Source organism: Anguilla anguilla, chromosome 6 (assembly GCF_013347855.1).
Source record: "Anguilla anguilla isolate fAngAng1 chromosome 6, fAngAng1.pri, whole genome shotgun sequence".
Lineage (NCBI taxonomy): Eukaryota > Metazoa > Chordata > Actinopteri > Anguilliformes > Anguillidae > Anguilla > Anguilla anguilla.
In genome coordinates, this window is record NC_049206.1 from 4,673,775 (window position 1) to 4,689,945 (window position 16,171).

The 16,171-nt window shown below is 48.7% G+C and overlaps 2 protein-coding genes and 2 long non-coding RNA genes across 13 annotated transcripts in view; 1 reads left to right on the forward strand and 3 right to left on the reverse strand.

Annotated features, from left to right (window-relative positions):
* The window catches only part of LOC118229578 (transducin-like enhancer protein 1), a 539,102-nt gene that overhangs the window by 196,985 nt on the left and 325,946 nt on the right, over positions 1–16,171 (forward strand). The window lies entirely within an intron of this gene.
* LOC118229587 (C2 calcium-dependent domain-containing protein 4C-like) lies at positions 870–7,483 on the reverse strand. 3 transcript variants are annotated; one of them, XM_035421671.1, is made up of 2 exons: positions 4,950–7,483; positions 870–2,952 (listed from the first exon to the last, which is right to left on the reverse strand). In XM_035421671.1, exon 2 carries the CDS (start codon positions 2,940–2,942, stop codon positions 1,611–1,613), a length of 1,332 nt encoding a protein of 443 aa, XP_035277562.1. In that variant the 5' UTR covers positions 2,943–2,952; positions 4,950–7,483; the 3' UTR covers positions 870–1,610. The 3 variants fall into 3 exon arrangements, with proteins under 3 accessions (XP_035277562.1, XP_035277560.1, XP_035277561.1); XM_035421669.1 differs by having other exon boundaries at positions 870–3,009; XM_035421670.1 differs by lacking the exon at positions 4,950–7,483 and adding an exon at positions 4,564–4,933 and having other exon boundaries at positions 870–3,009.
* Positions 10,583–12,508, reverse strand: LOC118229609. The gene is made up of 2 exons (XR_004765693.1): positions 12,178–12,508; positions 10,583–11,467 (listed from the first exon to the last, which is right to left on the reverse strand). It is a non-coding gene; the product is annotated as an uncharacterized LOC118229609 (long non-coding RNA).
* The window catches only part of LOC118229611, a 5,321-nt gene continuing 1,704 nt past the window's right edge, over positions 12,555–16,171 (reverse strand). The window contains exons 1-3 of one of the 2 annotated variants that reach the window (XR_004765697.1): positions 15,026–15,991; positions 14,838–14,886; positions 12,555–13,049 (exon numbers count right to left, since the gene is read on the reverse strand). This is a non-coding gene — a long non-coding RNA (uncharacterized LOC118229611). Of the gene's footprint in view, positions 13,050–14,837; positions 14,887–15,025; positions 15,992–16,171 lie in introns of those variants that run through there. The other variant, XR_004765696.1, reaches the window with a different exon arrangement.

The following is a 16,171-nucleotide window of genomic DNA, read 5'->3' on the forward strand; positions in this document are numbered from 1 at the left end:
TGCTTTGGAGGACGAGAAAAGTCGCTCAGAAGAAAAAAAACGATACTCGGGATTTGTTCCAGAGGGCGGAACAGAGATGATACGGACATTCCCTGTCAGGAAATAAATAATTTTTAAAAAACGATATTCTCTCCAGAGTTGAAGTCAACGGCGGACATGACAGAAGAGGCAAACTACGCGGCAAAAAAAACCCGCCACACCCCCTTGTCAACATTTCAACGTTTTCAAAAAACACAGCGCAGGAAAAAATACCCCAAAAAAGATATTTAACAAGGGGCAGTATGTTCCGGAGGAACCATGCGGCCAAAACTCAACGGCACGACTACACAAGCATGCTGGACCTGACGCTCAAGTAGAAGACCGATACAGTACGTCATTTACAGTACATTACTGCCATTTACCGGACAGTTTACATCCAAAACTACATGTTAAATATGCACTTTTTACTTTTACTTCTTTAAATAAATACCTTTTTTTTTTTTAAACATGCAAATCACTGTAGTCCTCACTTTATAAGGCTTGTGGGTGTCATTTCCAAAACTGAAGGGAAGTTGATACTAAATTTGGAAAAAAAAAAAAAAAAGAGACAAAGGTAGCAATATGAACACATACAAAATACAAAAGAGTGCGTTTGCACAGTATTTTCAGGCCCACGGTACACCAAAGAGGGAGGCGCTTGGGCGGAGTCACGGAGACGACAAGGCCAACAGTAAGCGTAGAGCTCTGGCATTCTTTGGCATTCTCGCAATTACAACGACTGCAGCTAGGGGGCAGCGCGCAGCAATTTGGATTTGGGGGCCGTTATGTCTCTTGAAAGCCGCCCCCGCCCTCCCCCCATCCCCCCCTCCCCCCCCCCCCCCCCTCCACACCCCCACACAGCGCTGCATGAAGTCTGGCCAGCCAACTGAAAAACCAGACTCAACTGATGTTCAAAAGAAAAGAAAGAAAGAAAGAAACTGTTACACTAGGCCCCCTGGCTCACCAGAGTGGAAAAAAAAGGACATCAAGGCGCAAGCTGCTCGGTACAAAGCAGCCAAGGAATGCAAGCCGACTGCAGGCACCCGGCTCGATTGAACGGCCTGTACCTGGGCGAAATACACAAAACATCCAAACCATCCAAAAGCACCCTGGCCCCCCCTCCCCCCCCCCTAAAACCCCATCCCCCCACCAGGCCTCCATCTCATAGAGTTGGTCTCCAGACAGACCTGCTTAATCCCTCAAGGTGTAAAATCACAAATATATATGTGACTGAGAATCGTCTCATCTGAACATTCTAATGCTGATGCAACAATCGCTACTGTCAGCTGTGAGCAATGGAGTTCCAGAACACCGACTGAGAATCTTGGGAAATAAAACAACATTCCAAAAAAAAAAAAAACCCTACTCTTCTAAGGGTTTAATGAGGGTGGTGGGTGACCCCAGGCGAAGCAGCCCTGCCCTAGGCCTTCCAGGCAACGGCGGGACCATGACAGCTGGCTTGGTTCTGAGAGGGGCCGGGCGGTCGGACGTTTGGCTGTCAACTGGTTCCCCTCCAAAGAGCCCCCCCGCACTCTCGACCTCCTCCCAGGGGGGGAAACCCAGAGCTGGGCCTAGACCCCGGAGAGCTGAGCCTAGACCCCGGAGAGCAGGTCCTTCAGGGGGACCTCCCTCTCCCCCAGCAGGGTGTCCCTCTTCAGGCTGGTGCCCTTGTTCACCACCTTCATCTTGACGGCCAGGTTCTTGACCTGCGCGGCGGGGACGGCGTCGAAGAAGAAGTCCTCGTTGAAGACGGGGTTGCGGCTGTTCTTGATGATGGTGCTGCGCTGCTTCTGCAGCTTGCCCGGGTTGAGGTAGAGCGACACGCAGCAGTTGATGCCCTTGATGTCGCAGGCGCGGTCGTACAGGTCCTCGGCAGCCAGCACGCGGATGCGGAGGCGCGTGGCGTCCGCGTCGTACTCCGTGCACAGGCGCAGCGTCCCGCCCTTGTGCAGGTTGACCGTGTGCTCCCGCTGGAGGCGGCCGCGGTCCGAGCCCGCCTGCCCGTCTCCGCCCCCGCCCCCGCCCGCCCCCCCCCCGCCGGCGACGCCCCGGGCGAAGAGCGCGCGGCGGGCGCGGCGCGGGATGCTGGGGCTGGTGTCGGCCGAGCTGCACTCGTCGGTGGAGAGCGAGGAGTGGCGGGCGAAGGAGCGCTTGGCGCGCGACACCTTGGCCTGCGTCTCCTGCGTGAACATCTTGAGCAGCGAGGCGGAGCGCGAGAGCAGCGGCGAGCCGAACGGCGACGACTCCGCCGACGAGCAGGTGTCGCTCTCGCCGCCGCTGAAGTAGCGGTACGGGTTGGCGTGCGCCGCGTTCAGGTCCGCCGGGTTGAGGTGGTTGCCCTCCCCCGGGCCCCTGCGGCGCTGCGCGTTGGGCGAGGTGATGGGGCTGGTGTGCTCGCTGTGGAACAGCGACTCCTTGCGGCGCGTGTGCGGGCTCTCGGCCAGCGTGGCGAAGCCGTAGGACGTCTGGGCCTTGGGCACGTACGGCAGCGACATGGCCGTCTGCGCCTGCGGGTCGGCGTTGGTGTTGGTGTCGAGCTCGCCGGCGTAGCCGCCGCCGCCGCCCCCCCCCGCCTCGTCCGCGCTCTCGATCTGGATGATGTGGCGGTTGGCGGCCTTGAGCAGGCTCCGGGTGTCGCCCGCCAGCTTGCTGAGCAGGCGGGGGCTGCGGGGGCTCCCCGAGGGCTTCCGGCCGGCGATGGCCTGCTCGGAGGTGGAGGGGCGGAGCGCCGGCCTGGGCGCGGCCTCAGGCTCCTCCCCCTCGGCCGGGCAGCACATCAGCTTCGGCGGGATGAAGAAGTCGGGGATCTTGTCGGGGGTCAGGACGTTGCTGTAGGCCGGGACCTTGCCCTGCTTCTCCCCGCCCTCCGCCTGTCGGAGCACGCTGGTCTCCACCGACCCCCGGATCTTCTCCAGCAGCCACATGATCTGGGTTCTGTGGGGGGGGTGGGGGGGGGGCAGATTGGAGGAGGGGCTGAAGGAGTGACTCTCCCTACACAGACAAAGACAAGGAGGAAGAGGTTGGTACCTGCAGCAAAACTGTGCTCTCTGTGTTGGGGGGGGGGGGCAGGTGCCAGCGAAACCAACATGACAGGAAATTGACAGCGGCACAGTTCGGTCGCTAGGGAATTGGGCTTTTTGTCATGCAAAGGCAGCAGTTTTGATTTCCAACAGTGAGCATGTTTTTTTTTTTTTTTTCCTTCTTCCTTCTTAAAGTAGGGTTGTAAACCTGCCAGTGAACCCAAGTGCATCTCTCATATTCATGTGTTGAGAGTGTTTGTGCTTGAAGAAAAAAAATATGAAGCTGACGTGTAAAAAAAAAATAGAGCAATGATTTGATTACAAATATGACATCAGTTACCATAAAAGAGGGCAACAGAAGAATAAACAAGATCATTTTCCATGGAAAAATAATTCTTTGCGTAGGCTGTGTGTGTATGTGTGTACACATACATAACACATACATTACGCGTAATCACCGGCATCCTCAACAAACACTTCAGTTCCACAGGAAAGACCATTTATGACTGCAGTCCTTTACCACACAAACATTTCAGTGTGTGCGAGGTGCGTATTCATTAAGTTAAGCCACTTAACAAAACCAATGGTGATAGGTTTCAAGAACAAGGTTTGTGACCAGGAGTTCGTGAAATTAAAATCTTAATTGCAGGACGCCGGGCAAAAGCGAGCACGGACAATAGCGTACGAAGTGGCTATCACTTCCTTGGAATAAATCATGTGATGTGAAAGGAAAAAATGCGAGAAAGTGTGTCAATGAGAATCGCGATAGTAAACTTTTTGCTTTATTAAGAACTATATTCAGTTTTATCCAATTACTGGTCGGATGGGCATTTATACTAGCAGTTATGATTCTGTCTTCATATTAGCAGTGACAAATCACAAGTAGTTAAAATTACTGGCGCGCTGTTGTGATAATTGCCGTTTTCATATTTTAAATTAGCCGATCTGTGTAACAGACCATTTTATATTCAGAGGAATGATTAAAACTATTTAATCTTTTTTGCTTAGCCTACGCGAATAGTTCCATAGCTTTTATTTGTTCCCCCGGTAAATATTATGACAAATCACCGTGCCGGTCCAATAGGCTACATATTATCCTTGTGAAATCACTCGAATATGTTAAGACCTTGGAATTATGCGGACAAACCGCTGTATTCAACACAAATAAAAAATACAGTCTTACCATTTCGTATGCGCGCATTTTACATATTTACAAACTGTATCGATAATTTTTAAAAGTGATATTTTAGCAGTGCTATTTTTTCGCCAAAATTGAACGTACCTTACATCAAATAAGAGGGTCTCCGGTACGAAATCCACAAATTGGAAATTAGGCTACCGTTGGATGGATCATTACGAACTCAAGAAACTAATTATATGGACATTTTTTTGTTTTAAACGTGTTTCGCAATATCGTTGTTAGGGTAGTGGAAGCCTAAAGTATTTTGTTGAAACTCCGCCAACTTTTATCACGATGAAACCGAAAGAAAAAATAAAATAAAAAATAAATTAAGTGGTAGCCTACCCTACACAAGGCTGAAGACCGCCAAGACCTTGCTGAAATAGCTTCAGAACCAGCTGACGATCGCCCGTTGTTCATCCGAGCCAGCCTCTTAACCGGCTACAGTTGCGGATGAAGGCGACTGTATTTACGAGAACGTAAAACAAAGTTATCTATATCGCGATTGAAAGTGATTTTTTTAGCAAGAGAAAATCGCATAAATGCACAGGCTAGTCTACGTCGCTCCTAATTTAGGCTACAAATTTCCACAGCTCCAGGTCTACTCGGTTTTTCCAAAACAAAAAATAAATATATTTCTCGATAGGATATAGCCTATCAGAAGCATTGTCACTCTTGCTGTACCTTCAGTTCGTGCACGGGACCCGTTTAATTTGACATAGGCTACTTACTTTGGGACTGAGGGGTTTCTCGCCGTTATAGAAGAGTATTCAATAACAAGTGTCTTCAGCCTGCCTTCCCGTCGCGTGCGCCGCGTCCCCTCATAATAACTCGAGACTGAACCGCAACAATAGGAGTTGCGCGCACCTGCCGGCAGACTTTATACACACAGCCCGCTCGCAGTTGTACTTAACATAGCCAATAGGAGAGCCTCGTTCCGTCCTTGCCTTGGCTTACGCTACTTTTTGGCTGGACCGCAACAATGGGGCCAGCCCTATAAACGCGAATGTCTGTGACTGAGTGACCGAGTGAGTGATGAAGTTACACCATTGGTCGGCCGGAAGAAGTGTGTTAGGTCCAGCCCTATACTAGGTTTTGACCTGGTCTTGTTTCATAACCGCCAATATGAACGTAGCCATCGGCTGTGAACATCAAAAAGTGATTATGTGGCGTGTTGTCTCTACGCACGGCAACAGTTTGTTATCCTTCGTTATAAGATTATAGATTCCCATTTCATGCTGGCCATGTACAACTGCACCCTTTTATCCCAGTAAGAGCCTACACACATCCTAGTAGAATCGCAAGTGGACTGTCACAGAGAGGTGCAAACAATGAGAAAATCAGAATTGCAGTTGGGCCTTCATCTGTTATTATTTATTCACTAACCTTTTACATCCTAAAACTGTGGAACGGACATGGGAAATAGCATTCTTGGTTTTTAAAGATAAGTTGCAAACGAACTCCGCGAAGCTCGAGATACATCAGAATGCACGTGAGCGGAATTTACCTCGTCTCGGTCTTCGAGTCTGTTCTGACATCCCATCGGTTTCCTTGGAAACTTACTTAGAGCTATGGTAACTAAACAGATTTATTTCGCATATAAATATAGAAAGGTCTACGAGAGATGCGATGCTCGGAGGGAAAGAAAGTGAGAGGGGGTGGTAACATTATATGAACGGAAACGATTCTGGACATTTGGGCTATGTGGAATGTAAAGTTGCTAAAAACGCAGTAAAGTCATATTTAAACTATTGAGTTGACTGCAAGCGTACAGCCGCCGTGATTGTTTGCAGAACAGTAAGTGCCCATTAGTGTGCTCACTGAAGAAAAAAACTGTAGCCTAGCTACGTCTGTGTCACAGCTTCAGAAATAGCCAATTTTATAACGAGGTAAACATTTAACAGGCGGTGCGTCGCAAGATGAGAACATCTACCTAAACCAGACTATACGCTCAGGAACGCAGTCTGGAACACTGAAAACGTATCGCTGACCAAGTGTTAACCTCACGAAAGACGTTTTGATCCACAAAGCCGCAATAAAATGCTTTTCAGTGACTTATTCACACGGAAAAGCAACAGGCCTGGGCAACGTCACATTGATCTCCATATTGCAAAGGGCTGAACCAATATGAACAATATTTCGATACGCGTTGTCCTGTTTATTAGACATTCATGTTACCTTAGAAAACACGGCACCAAATGGGACAAATACTTTATTGTAGGAAGGTACTCTTCGTTACAAAATGGCGGCCTGTTTAGTTGTGCCAGCGAAGATAAACGCCATTATTTCTTTCATTATTGATGCGCCGCTCCGAGACACACAGCTCATTGCGTTTATTACTTTTTCTCCACATGTACCTTTTTTCTTCCACTGGCAGTGTTTTTTATTATTATTATTTTTCTTTTGCCCGTTTCCCTGATCACATTTAATCCGACAGAGAAGGCAGAGCTCTCGTTTGCTGCCTCGCAAACACATTAAAATGCAATTAGCTAACCGTCAAGAGAGGAGCTTCACATTTACTGCGGTTATGGCGGCCTGATCCATTCGAATTTCCCAAGGTGCCGGAGAGAGACCGCGGCCTGGCACTCTCCCTAAATTGAAGTCACGGCGCGCGCTTTCGGCTGCATTAAGAAGCGGTCACACCGACTGCTTGCAGAGCTACTCAAGGTTAACGGCTTTTGTTCCTCACGAACTTCCCACAAATCAGATAAAAGAAAAAAAACTGAACCGTTGGGAATTGGCTGCGGCGTATTTGAATGCCAGCAACTTGGAAACCTCCTCGCTGAACTGCCACAACGGCCCGCTTGATCCTTCACATTTCTGTGGATGGATAAAAAGACCCAAAGGGTCATTTGTATTGCCAGGAAATAAAATACTCATCAGTTGTTTTAGTGAAAACAAAACAATTCCTCTGTGGTTTACTCACCATGAGTCATACTTTCAAGCATCGCAATCGAAGGCAGACGTAAAAGGCCACTTCGAATCACAAGAAAGTCCATATAAAACACAATGTTCTCTTTGGTAACTTGGGGGGGAAAAAAACACTTACGGCTGATGGAACAGTCTAAACGAATCAACGCTGGTTTACCTTGGAGACGCGCGTGTACGCGTGTGCTTGAAATTCATCTGACGTGTGAGAAGTTGTGGACATAAATAGAGGTCTGGATTCACGGTACTAAAAAACACTCCATTGTGGTTGACCTGCATTTCACCAAAGTAAAAATAAAAAGCTAGAGGTTATCTGGAGTAGTGGAGAGTCCCTTTGCAAAAAGGGAAATCTCCTATATATATATATATATATATATATATATATATATATACACATATACATATATATATATATATACATATATATATATACATATATATATATATATATATACACTTTTTTAACCATTGTTCCGTTTTATTTACTGTTACTTCGACATATACAATAGTAGGCTACATATAAAGGATTAAAACACTTCAGCTTCGGTCCCGACGTCCTGAGGCAAATGTTCGCGATGAGGATATAGGCTTTTAACGGCTGGAAATGTTTTCTTTCAACCATTAAATTCACCACTTTGAACCACTGCCTGAAAATCACTTCCCCGAAAAATTATGAATTGAATTATTCAGGCGCGTGCGTTTTTGTTTTTTTTTTTGTTTTTTTGTTTTGGCCCCAGTGTAGGATAATGCCGCCGCGGAGCGCTCGTCGCCGCTTCGGGCGCGGTAGTGCCAGAAAAGCCGCGTGAACAAACCGATTTTGGGCTGGCTGGCGGATGTTTCACACCCCGGGGGGCTTTAACTCGGTGTTAAAATCGTGTGACAGTGGACGCCTAATTTTCCCGGGGCTTTTTATTGCACAGCACTACATTTACAGTACAACACTCATAAGGCACAGGCCTGTTTACGGTTTATATATATATATATATATATATATATATATAGGTCCGCAATCTTGCCCAGAGCAGCAGAAATTCTAGAGCCGTGACTGGGGTGTTTGGTACCTGGAGGTACCCCCCCCCCCCCCATCATCATCATCATCATCATCATTTCCCATTAGCCTCCTCACAAGTCAAAAGGCAAGCGCACAGTTCACATTACACACACACACCGTGTCAAACAAGTGTCTGTCTCTCTGTATCCGTCTCTCTCTCTCTCTCTCTCTCTCTCTCTCTCTCTCTCTCAGCACCTACCCTGTTGTTAGGGGCAACACACCTGAAAACACCATGTGTTCACATGAGAACCTGTAATCCTATTTTTATTTAAACACCACCAGCACATACAGTAGTAATGAGAAACTGATTATCCATGCTGTGGCACCACGGTCAGCTCAGACAGACTCGCCATCACCCAGAAACTGCAGGTTCAAATCCACTGTGTGGCACTGCCTTCAAGTACAGTGCTTAAAACTGCATGAAGCCAGAGGTTGTACAACTGTAAAGCTAACCAAAAATCTCTAACCCCCCCACCCCACAAATAATGTGAACAGGCCTACATAATTCCATAACCACAGGATTCACCAATCAAATCAGATTCGTACATATATTCATACAATTCCATGATAAATGAATGATGTTCAAGGAGGAATTATATATTTTTTTGCCACATTAGTCAAGACTACCTTGATCACATTACAGCTGATCTTTTAGGTCAGAGCTACATTTTGAAGCAAGGTGATATTGCAAGACATGGCAGTTCAATGACATGGAGACACTGAGTGGGCAAGAAAGATGGAGGCCCATGCTGTTCGTGGGAATTTTTTTTTTTTTTTTGCATCTTCCTTATCCCCCAATTCGGCCAATTCTCCTGACTTTTCAAAAACAGTGTGATGTTTGGGTATGCTGCGGGATGACCATATTTTCCAGGACTTCTCAGCATTTTCAAAAGCCACAGGAACCATGATAAAGGAAACTCTTATCAGTTCTGAGGGGTAAAACAACAACATGCGGAGCTCAGTGGCACTGGAGCGTTAAAAAAAAGCGTCAAAGAAAGTGCCGGAATCTCCACAGCACAGGGTTGTTTTTTTTTGGGGGGGGGGGGGGGGGGTGGAGGTCTTAAGTACTTCGAAAAAGCCATTTTCAGGGCAAAGGTTTGCGCGGATCGAATTGTCTCTCGCGACAGTAGGGGGTAAAGGCGGTAAGGAGCGCGCGGTAATGTTCTTCCCGCCTCTCCTTGCCTCTGGGCTTCGCTCTCGGAATGCGAAAAAAAATAAGTTATCGCAAAAAAAACTTCGCCGGGAGAAGCTACGAGGGAGAAACACATTACCGTTTTAAAACCCAGGATAGAGGCAGAGAGATTTCAGCACGGCGGGAGGTTGTGACTGCACAGTAAATCATTGCTTCGGCAGACAGATATTAAAACGCACAGCTACTGCAGCTAACTCCCACGTAACCGACCTCCCTTGGACCACAGCGGGTGTGGATCCACGGTAGGTCGGATAAACCAGTAAAAGCTACAGTAAGAAAGGCCGCAGATGCATTTTTGCCAAAAATGTAAATAGGCGAAAATGAATTAATTAAATGGACCGTCTTGAAAAATAACTCGTAGAAGAACTTGTAGAAAATTGGTTTTTGTCCAACATGAAAACTGCCATAAGATAACCAGTGGGCAAATACAAATAAGTAATTAAAGAATAAACAAATGCGTTCAACTCACGAACAGCAACATTTTAGAATTCACCTACGTGAAAAGCAACGAACAGGCAACAGACCGTAGGCTGCCACAGTAGAGGCTCGTTATAGTAGCCTACACGAGGAGCGGTTGGGAAATGACGCACACCTGGACTCCGGAATAAGAAAAATGAATTAATCCTTGTTTGATGAATCTCAAAAAATCAATTACATACAGCGGAGAAGGTCCAGTAACCTTAGCGCGCACGAAGAGCAAAAATACGAACGTACAATACAGCCCACGGCGCTCGCGTAAAAGCTGGCACTTTGCCACGCTGCCAATCTTGATTAATTGTAAGCAACATTTCCATCGGAGCGCCGGATTATCCGACAAGCTGCTAGCGCGCAGGGGGGGGGGGGGGGGGTCGTGTGGAATTTTCCTGTATTAACACGTTCCTGTTATTTCCCAGGCAATAAAATCAAATAACACAGAATCTGCAAATCAGGTCCTAGAAAAGCCCGCAGCGTCCGCCGCCTTCCATCGTTCACCAGCACTTAATTGATTTAAACGACCAGTTAAAGTAGGTGTGTGTTAACCGTTAATTTCACCTCACCTGATTTCTTCTTGGGACAGAATCAGTTGCCGATTTTAGACTGAAAACAGAAACCAGCGGACCCCAAAAACCAGGGTAGTGCACCCCTGCAGGGCACATTTGATACAAATTGGAGTAACAAAATAAATTCAGTATTTTCTCCAAAAAAAAAAAAAAAAAAAGGATTCAATATTTTTTATTTTGTTTAAATGCAAGGCTTAGACTTCTTGTTTACAAAACTGTTTGCACGCCCCCACAGACTCAAAACTTAGCAGACAGACACTTGGCAGCGATCCCTCCCCTGAGCCTTTCTTGGTTTTGCCTGTATGAGGTTCTCAAGCTTTGGTTTTGGGGAATTTTTTGCCCGTACCTCCTTGCAAAACTAGTTTCAGCTCCACTAGGCCTCGCGGGAAGCCTTCCTGGTGGACAGGGATGTTCGGGTATGCGCCACAGATTTTAAGTGGGGTTTTTAAGTCTGGGCTTTGGCTGGGCCATTGCAGACTGCTAACCCACGTCTTGTTTGTAAGTCATTCTTTGCAGTTTCCCCCCACCCACCCACCCCCATTTGCTTTTTTGGTCACTGTCCTGTCTGAACATGAATCCTGCCCTCGCTAAACACCTGTACCTTGTGGGGCGAAACAGGTTCTCCTCACGGACTGGCCAGTATTTTGGCTCTGTCCATCTTGTTCCTCACGGCAACAGTCATCCCCAGTCCCCTCCTGCCGAAAAAAAGCAGTCCCATAGCACGACGCCGCCACCACCACACTCGACAGCAAGGGTGCCATTTTGTTTGCGCACAAACATATCTCTTTGCTTCTGAGCCAAGGAGCTCAACTTTAGTATCATCAGACCACAACCATCTTTTGTCCAGAAGGTCGCTGGGTTTGCACACACAGGGCTTCAGAAAGGGCTTCCATTCTAGCCGGTCTCTCAAAAGAGGCCACCAAATGGCTCTGGACAGTCTCTTCTTTTCCAGCCAATGAGAGCTTGGCAACTCGGCAAACGAAATCCCTACGGGATTCTGCTGAGGGAACCCATGGCGGAAGAAACGTCCAGGTTGGCCTACAAAAAAGACACAATCACTCCGACACCATTTGACACATCCTCGTTCTTTCTCTCTGCCTTTCTTTACTTCCTTCCTCCCTACCTCCCTCTCTCCCTCCAGTCTCCAGTCTCCACCTGAGGGCAAAGGTCAAACAGAGAGACAGAGAAGAAGTAAGTGAGAGAGAGGCAGACAGAGAGAGAGAGAGAGAGAGAGGCAGAGAGAGAGAGAGAGAGAGAGATGCAGAGAGAGAGAGAGAGGGAGAGAGAGAGGGAGAGGAGTCGAGAGGGCATCCATTCTTCCCAGTGATCACAGTAAAAACCGAGTGGGAACTTGAGAAAAGGAGGGAAGGGGGGAAAAGAAAAGACAAAAACACTTGTCTTTTTTTAACACCCTTCTTTTCCTTTCACCCGTTGTTCTTGGTTTCCAGATGGTTTCCATGGCGATGTCGGTACACTTTCCTTCTCACCCTGAAATTCGGCAAAAAAAGTTTTTTTTTTTTTTCCTCCCCCCCCCCCCCCCCCCCCCACACACACACACAGTTTGGTACGTACACACTCTCCAATACACACTCGCAAACAGACAGACACACACACATTCTCTCTCACACACACACACACACACACATTCTCCCTCACACACACACACACACACAAACACAGTCTCTCTCTCACACACACACACAGTCACACGCTCACACTCACAGTCTCACATACACACACACGCTCACCTCCGCTCGGAGCTCCTGGGGTGCTGTGGGGGGGGCACGTGGCCGGTCTGTCCGTTGGACACGTGGCTGGATGGATGCCTGGACTTACAGATGTCCCGGCGTCCCGCGGTGCCGCGGCGCCTCCTGGCTGGGACTGATACTCGGCCTCCTGCACCCGCCCACGCGCCCCCCCGGGGAGGGGAGGAGGGGGGGGGGGTGAGGCTCCCTCTCCAGAGCTCCCGTCACTCTTCCACCAGCCCCACGGGACTCAGGCGCCAACCCCGTCCCACCGAGCCCGCCGCGTCCCAAAAGCGTCTGCGCGGGGGCGTTCAAAGCACCCCACCCACCCCCACCCCCCCCCGCCCCCCAGGCCTTTTCAAAAAAAAAAAAAAATTAAATAAAAATACAATTTTTAAAAAGCAGGCTGTGGGACAATGGGCACTTCACCCCCGAGTGAGAGATTCACCTGGAGCCTCATTGTGGAGCAGCGGGCGAGCGGGGGGGCGGGCGAGCGGGAGAAAGACCCGGCGCCGTTTTCGGGCCCTGTCACGCGCCGAACGCGTGGAGCACACGTCCGGAACACGGCGTGCCCGGGTCGGCGCCACCGTGCCAGGGCTGCGGGGGCAGGCCCCCCATATTGAAAATCAATTTTTTTTTTTTTTTTTTACCAGTAGTAGAAAGAAACCGCCGTTACCCTGACAACCTGATACACACCGACATTTGTCTGAAAAACGGGCATAATGCCCCCGCCAAATATGAAAAATCCAATCTTCTTTTAACAGCTGCCGACTGCCGCATTGTGCAGCGGACAATGGAGGAAGGAGGGGGGGGGGTGGCGGCTGCTGGTGACCCAGCTGTTCCACAGGACGACAAGACACCGGGACAAGGGAGCCCTAAATAGACAAAAAGACAAAAGAGAGAGAATGAGTAAAAACACAGCCTCTGATTCTCAGAGTAAAAACACAGCCTCTGACTCTCAGACTGAAGACTCAGAATCTGAATCATGGTTCTGACAGGCTTGTTCATCTGGGGCCACACAAGACAAATACACGGTAAAACTAGCTTTTCAAAACAGACTAAAAGTTGCAAAAAGGAAGGAAGGCCACACGCACGCATGGACACACACACACACACACACAGAGCACGTGCTCATTCATTTATATAATTCTAGAATTCTCCATGGTCCCTGGGGGCCAGGCAGCTCACTACAGGTGAAGCGCTGAGGTGGAAAGGCAGGAAAGCGCACGGTCAGGTGGCCTGGCAGTCGAGATGAAGGGCCTTACTGCTCTTCAGGTGCAAGCCCCAGTAGAGCCATTCAGCCACTCCTCTCCGGCCCCTAAGATTTACTTTGACCTTTAGCACTAGCTAAAACCAATAACGTGACCAGCGATTGGTCAGGGTTTTTGTTTTTGCGCCAATCATCGGTTGTGTTATTAGTTCTGCGTGTGCTGAAACAGTTCAGCAAGCACTAAACGTCTCAGCCTAGAGGTTATTAATGCTGTAGACATGCGCTGCAACTTTTCCTCCTACCTGTAACACTGATGGTCTGCTAACCTGCCTGACGCAGACGTAACTCATTGCCGGTCTGGGTGAAAGCGGCCAGGCTAAATGTCCAAATATAAAAGATAAGAGTCCACTTCTGCACCAGCCCACCACGGGCCCCGAATCAAACCGTCACCGTGCCAACGCCACGAGTTGTCCTGGTTAGGCAGCAAGCCGACGAGTCGTGAAGAGACCGAGCATTCCACGTTTTGGAGTGGGCAATTTTTTTTTTTTAATGACTAATAGCCCCCATCTCCCAGCTAACCTAATGAGCTAAGCCATTTCCCGGTTTAAAATTAGCAGCCAGATTAGCCTGGCTACGTATTTTTTATTTATTTTTTTTATTTTTTTGGGAAGTGGCATCAGGTGCAAGCGCGCCCCTATTTGACGTGCGGCCAAACCTGCCGACGAGCCGGCCGAGTAACAGGCCCCCCCCCCCCCCCCCCCCCGAAAAAACGTTACCGGCGATTTCCAAAACCACAGATGGCGACAAAAAAAAAAAAATGAGGCCCAATTAAACCTGGCTTGGTTCCGTTAGATCGCATTAGCCAGCGAGCAGCAGCACTCCGTCTCGTCTGGGCCGGAGGGCCGGGGGCCGCCACAGAGCAGATTTCCCCTGATTAGGCTAATTGCATGTGATGCCGAGACAGCAATTTTCGGAGAGGCCCCACTGATGCGCCGGCAACAACGCTGGAGGAACACAAACGCATCGCAGAAGTCTGGGTCAAACGATTCCTTTTTTTGGTTTTTTATTTTTTTAATTCCCCCCCGCCCCCACCACCGACCGCCCCCCCCATCCCACATGCCCCATCCTTTCCCCAGAAAACACTTTTTTTCGAAAAATCAATTCTAAGGCAGCATTGTCCGTTTTGAACAGCGGTTTTAAAAAGAGTGCAGTGAGAGGGAAAAGAAAAAGAAAAAAAAAGTGGGTTAGCCTCTCACACAACACCTGTCCCCTCCGTCGTTCTGATCTACGCCCTGGTCAAGTCGTGTCCTTCTTAAAGACAGAGCCTGAAACAGGCTGCAGTTACCAGGCTGACTGTGAAACAGCGTGTGACAGTTTGTCTAAACGGCGCTAGACAAATATAAAATATAGTTAGATTCATTAATTGATTAAGTTGGTTGATTTAATACCTTACCTGTGTACGATCCTTTCAGGGAGCTGTGAGGGTTTCGCCTCAGATCCGACTTCCAGATGGTTACAGTACAGGAGCGGGGGGTGGGGGGCACACAGAAGAGGGGGGGGGTGGAGAAAGAGAGACATGAGTGCATTCGTTGGTCTCAACCTGGCAACCATTCTGCTACTCAACGAACCAACGTCCCACACCTGTCGCTGCGTTCGCCTTACAGAACTCGCACTACTGTGGAATGTTTCACGTTGGTGGTGATGGGAGTAGTAGTCCACACAAGCGTCAACAACAGACTACATCCCCCATTGGCACTTACACCATGCCACCCCACAGGTGGCTCATGGGAGTCCACAGCCAACGCAAGGCAATGTTCCAAATGCCCGGTTGCCAAATGCTGCCCAGTGTTCCGGCAGTTACTGTCAAACTGAGGTAGCCTGGGAGGAGGGTCAAACGCAGGCGCCAACTGTGCAGGTGTGGCGGCCATCTTTGTTGTGGCTGCCACCAGATCAGACAATCTGTGGTCGCATTCTACGGGCCTGGTTTTGCGACTGGTCGTGTATCATCTGTGGAACACTGACCAGAGATTTGGTGAAGGGGGGGGGGTTCTCCATCCACCACCAACCACAGGCTTAAAAGACAAACACCAAACTCTGACAGAGGAATCGATACAAATCCAGTAATGCAACTGCACCTTTTATTTTGAGGAGGTTTAATTAAAACTCTTCTTAAAAAGTGCCTGTTCGATATCTCTAAGATGACACTCAAGCTTAAGCTTATTCAAGTGAGGGTTCTCAACACGAGCTTCATCCCAACTAAGCACATCAACAGCGATCTACTGCCCCCTGCTGGTATCAGGGCCACATTTACAGGCAGGCAGATACCAAAGCATCTAAAAACACCTGGTGGTGTGCGCACTTTCATCAATATTTCCATAAAAATCCATTTCTTTTATATTAAATTCAAATGGAATCTGAAGAAACGAATTAAGATTTGCATACAGAAGCACCGCGGTCGGGTACTAAGAGCTCCTAGGAGAGTGGAGAGCGGGGGGGGAGGAGAGCGTCAGGAAATCCTTTATCAGTCGCCACCACCCAAAACTCACAGGGTGACTGCAGTGTACAGATCTCATCATACACTCTCCTCCTCAATCACGGGACCGTGCCGCGGATCAGAGACTGAAGTGTGTGTGTGTGTGTGTGTGTGAGAGTGTGACTGTGTGTGTGACTGTGTGTGTGTGTGTGTGTGAGAGAGAGAGAGAGTGTGTGTGTGTGAGAGAGCGTGTGTGAGAGAATGGGTGTGTGTGTGTGTGTGTGTGTGTGTGAGAGAGCGTGTGTGTGTGTGTG

What these genes read in the sequence shown, in the direction of transcription:
- LOC118229587 (XM_035421671.1), bottom strand. Translation starts at nt 2,942, where the DNA reads ATGTGGCTGCTGGAGAAGATCCGGGGGTCGGTGGAGACCAGCGTGCTC.